At 47.1% G+C, this 5000-nt stretch overlaps 1 protein-coding gene across 1 annotated transcript in view; it reads right to left on the bottom strand.

Moving 5' to 3' along the window:
• The window catches only part of LOC311318968 (actin-binding LIM protein 3-like), a gene marked incomplete at both ends in the record, with an annotated part of 64897 nt that overhangs the window by 8053 nt on the left and 51844 nt on the right, over window positions 1-5000 (bottom strand). Inside the window, 4 exons of the mRNA XM_084450402.1 lie at window positions 1459-1509; window positions 2774-2872; window positions 3009-3114; window positions 4222-4251. Coding sequence (XP_084306528.1) covers window positions 1459-1509; window positions 2774-2872; window positions 3009-3114; window positions 4222-4251 — 286 coding nt within the window. The remainder of the gene's footprint in view (window positions 1-1458; window positions 1510-2773; window positions 2873-3008; window positions 3115-4221; window positions 4252-5000) is intronic.

Here is a 5000-nt window from a genome sequence, read left to right as displayed (position 1 = left end):
AAGAGATAGCTGTCTTCTTCTTTGGTGTGCCATCAGATGGCCAGCTCTGTATCGTGCAGCCATGCCCTCGTCTCTGGTCCTACACCGGACAGGCTGGCTTTTGAAGGTGGTCTGTGTAGAGGGAAGTCTTCCGAAGGTGATCTGTATAGAGTGCTTCCGAAGGTGATCTGTATAGGGGGTTTCTGAAGGTGATCTGTATAGGGGGTTTCTGAAGGTGGTCTGTATAGGGGGCTTATGAAGGTGGTCTGTATAGACGGATGTCTTCTGAACGTGGTCTGTATAGAGGGCTTCTGAAGGTGGTCTGTATAGGGGGCTTATGAAGGTGGTCTGTATAGAGGGCTTCAGTAGGTGGTCTATATAGACGGATGTCTTCTGAAGGTGGTCTGTATAGGGGGCTTATGAAGGTGGTCTGTATAGGGGGCTTCGGAAGGTGGTCTGTATAGGGGGGCTTATGAAGGTGGTCAGCCAGTGATTCTGTGCTCGGCAGTCTGCTCAGGCTCTCATTGTGAGATCAACCGTGTCTGGAGTTCTAACTCTGCCTGTCCTGTCAGCTACAGGGGGGAGACCCTCAGGCTCCACGACCATTTATAACCTCTCTCTCTCTCTCTCTCCTCTCTCTTTCTCTCTCTCTCTCTCTCTCTCTCTCCTCTCTCTCTCTCCTCTCTCTCTCTCTCCTCTCTCTCTCTCTCTCTCTCTCCTCTCTCTCTCTCTCTCCTCTCTCTCCTCTCTATCTCTCTCTCCTCTCTCTCTCTCTCCTCTCTCTCTCTCTCTCTCTCTCTCTCCACTCTCTCTCTCTCTCTCTCTCTCTCTCTCTCTCCCATCTCCCTCACCCTCCCTCACCCTGCCCCCTCTTTCCTCTCAGCTGGACAGTTTCCAGACCAGCAGGAGCAGGTTGTCTTGTAAACCACCTTCTGCTCCTAGTTAAAGCCTTAGAGCTCTTTACAGTACAGTTTACTGTACGGCTCTGGTCAGCACTGTGGTTAATGCAGCGCTATAAGTGTTGGAAGTGAGGTGAACGGCCAAGCACAACAGGAAGCTGCAACAACACATTTAATCATTTAATCACCCTCACCCCTCCCCAACGATGAGGAGTAATCACCCCCACACCCCCCCCCCCTCTCCAACGATGAGGAGTAATCACCCCCAGACCCCCCCCCCTCCCCAACGATGAGGAGTAATCACCCCCAGACCCCCCCCCCCTCTCCAACGATGAGGAGTAATCACCCCCAGACCCCCCCCCCTCCCCAATGATGAGGAGTAATCACCCCCAGACCCCCCCCCCCTCTCCAACGCTGAGGAGTAATCGAATTGAAATGGATAGAGTCTGAGGATCCCACAATATATAACACATAAAAACAACATATAACACACAGATACTACATACACCACACACATACCTCTACCCAATATATACCACATAGATACATATACCCCAGATACGATAAAATAAAACTGTACCACGTCTCTTATAGATGGGCGGCTTCCTGTAGATGTTGGGCTCTCCTGTAGCTGAGGACAGGAGGACAAGCAGACAGACAGGTGAGGAGAGGAGAGGAGGAGTGAGTGAAGGGGATACGAGAGAGGAGAATAGGAGAGGAAGAGGAGAGGAGGAGAGTAAGAGAAAGAGAAAGGAGGGGGAGAGAGAGAGAGCTAAAGGTACAGAAGTAGAATCCTTGATTTGGAAGAACAGAGACGCCCACACTGTTATTAAATTACATAATGTTCCTTCGCTGGCGAAACCTTTCTCCTCCTCCTCCCTCCTCCTCCTCCCTCGCTCTGTGCTGTACCTGAGCACGTTTCTCACATTACCGAGGCGGGGGGATGAAGCTGACACCACCACCCTAACTGATGGCTGTGGGAGGTGCCCCTCTGCATAGATATAGGGCCAGTTTACAGGGCGTGGTCTGTCTCTGTGGAGCAGTGCGTTAGTAGGAAGCCTCATTAAAGACAACAGATGGAAGAACATCGCCGGAGAGACATGGAGGCTGAAGAATATGGGGTTGAGGGAAATATCCTCGTATTTATGATTATGATTATTATTCAAGCCTAGGATGTCTGTAGAATTGATGTGAACGCAATCACCTCGGATTTCTCATAAATTCAGCCCTTGCGAACGGGCGCACTCCAATCTGGCCTACCTACGACTGCATTTCCGCGTTCTTAAATCCTGTTCTTAGATAAGAACAAATCTGAGATAAGAAACCATTCAGGAATGCCAGAATTGTCCCGGGAACTTCATAAGTGGAGTTAAGAAGAAATTTCTTCTTAACTTCTTCTTAACTGCGTTCAGGAATGAGGTCCAATGTCCATGATAGATGGAGGGATAGATGGAGGGAGGAATGGAGGGAAGGAGGGATGGAAGGAAGGAAGGAAGGAAGGAAGGAAGGAAGGAAGGAAGGAAGGAAGGAAGGAAGGAAGGAAGGAAGGAAGGAAGGAAGGAAGGAAGGAAGGAAGGAAGGAAGGAAGGAAGGAAGGAAGGAAGGAAGGAAGGAAGGAAGGAAGGAAGGATGGAGGGAGGGAGGGAAGCGGGGGCAACGCAGACATGGGTTAATGAAAGTACACACCGAGGAGACGGACAACACAAGGTTTCGTGTGAATTTAGTTAGTTGGGTTTTAACCAGGTTTCGGTTAGGTTTTCTCCAAATTGGGGTCTTCAGCCCTTGGCCATGAGGATGGGGGGAGGGAGGAGAGGAGGTTGAGGGAGGGAGTGAGGAAGGGAGGTAGAGGAGGTGGAGAGAGGGGTAGATGAAGACAGATGAAGACAGACGCCTACCTGGAACATGGAAATGCTTGGGGGCTTGGTTTGTGGTGGGCGTGGCAGGCCTGGAGTCAGGCTGACTGTGATAGGGTGAGCTCCTGCCACTTTCAGTGCCTGCAGTCAAGCCCAGCCAATGACAGTGAGAGAAACCAGAGCATGAGCAAGGGCCAAGACCCGCCCCTCGAGATAGGATGAAGGAGGATGTGCGTGCAGGTGTGTGTGTGTGTGTGTGTGTGTGTGTGTGTCTCACCAGGGCGGTAGTAGGGCTGGGGGGATCGGGGCAGGCTCCGGTAGGGGGAGTCTGTGTAGGGGCTGGACGATCGCCCCTGTCTCAACTCTACACTGTCAAATATGTCCTGTAAGAGAGAGAGAGAGAGAGAGAGAGAGAGAGAGAGAGAGAGATGATGATGATGATGATGAGAAGAGAGAGAAAGAGGAAGGAAGAGAAAAGAGAGAGGGGGGGAGGAAGAGGAGAGAGAGGGATGAAGAGAGAGAATAAGCAAAGCAAAATAAGGACTACATAAAACAAGAAGATCTAGGTTTCCCACAATGCAGCTGAAGGATAGTTACTGTACGTGTTTGTATGGAGAGATAGTTACGTGTGAGTATGGAGAGATAGTTACGTGTGAGTATGGAGAGATAGTTACGTGTGAGTATGGAGAGATAGTTACGTGTGAGTATGGAGAGATAGTTACGTGTGAGAATGGAGAGATAGTTACGTGTTTGTATGGAGAGATAGTTACGTGTGAGTATGGAGAGATAGTTACGTGTGAGTATGGAGAGATAGTTACGTGTGAGTATGGAGAGATAGTTACGTGTGAGTATGGAGAGATAGTTACGTGTGAGTATGGAGAGATAGTTACGTGTGAGTATGGAGAGATAGTTAGGTGTGAGTATGGAGAGATAGTTACGTGTGAGTATGGAGAGATAGTTACGTGTGAGTACGGAGAGATAGTTACGTGTGAGTATGGAGAGATAGTTACGTGTGAGTATGGAGAGAGAGTTACGTGTGAGTATGGAGAGATAGTTACGTGTGAGTACGGAGAGATAGTTACGTGTGAGTACGGAGAGATAGTTACGTGTGAGTATGGAGAGATAGTTACGTGTGAGTATGGAGAGATAGTTACGTGTGAGTATGGAGAGATAGTTACGTGTGAGTGTGGAGAGATAGTTACGTGTGAGTATGGAGAGATAGTTACGTGTGAGTATGGAGAGATAGTTACGTGTGAGTGTGGAGAGATAGTTACGTGTGAGTATGGAGGGATAGTTACGTGTGAGTATGGAGAGATCGTTACGTGTGAGTATGGAGAGATAGTTACGTGTGAGTGTGGAGAGATAGTTACGTGTGAGTGTGGAGAGATAGTTACGTGTGAGTGTGGAGAGATAGTTACGTGTGAGTGTGGAGAGATAGTTACGTGTGAGTATGGAGAGATAGTTACGTGTGAGTATGGAGGGATAGTTACGTGTGAGTATGGAGAGATCGTTCCCAGAGACTGTGTCCAGGAGAGGAGTGGTGGAGGGAGAAGAGGAGGATGAACAGAAAGTATATATCAGGTGATGTTCTAGTTCTAACACTACTGTTCTAACACTACTGTTATAATACTACTGTGTTACACTACTGTTATAATACTACTGTGTTACACTACTGTTATAATACTACTGTGTTACACTACTGTTATAATACTACTGTGTTACACTACTGTTATAATACTACTGTGTTAAGACTACTGTTCTAGCACTACTGTTCTAACACTACTGCGCTAACACTACTGTTCTAACACTACTGTTCTAACACTACTGTTCTAGCACTACTGTTCTAACACTACTGTTCTAACACTACTGCGCTAACACTACTGTTCTAACACTACTGTTCTAACACTACTGTTCTAGCACTACTGTTCTAACACTACTGTTCTAATACTACTGTGTTAAGACTACTGTTCTAACACTACTGTTCTAATACTATTGTGTTAAGACTACTGTTCTAACACTACTGTTCTAACACTACTGTGTTAAGACTACTGTTCTAACACTACTGTTCTAATACTACTGTGTTAAGACTACTGTTCTAACACTACTGTTCTAATACTACTGTGTTAAGACTACTGTTCTAACACTACTGTTCTAATACTATTGTGTTAAGACTACTGTTCTAACACTACTGTTCTAACACTACTGTGTTAAGACTACTGTTCTAATACTACTGTGTTAAGACTACTGTTCTAATACTACTGTGTTAAGA

Source organism: Borostomias antarcticus (assembly GCF_949987555.1).
Source record: "Borostomias antarcticus genome assembly, chromosome: 15".
Classification (NCBI taxonomy): Eukaryota; Metazoa; Chordata; class Actinopteri; order Stomiiformes; family Stomiidae; genus Borostomias; species Borostomias antarcticus.
Note: the sequence above shows the minus strand (reverse complement) of the source record. Positions and strands in the feature narration are given on the sequence as shown.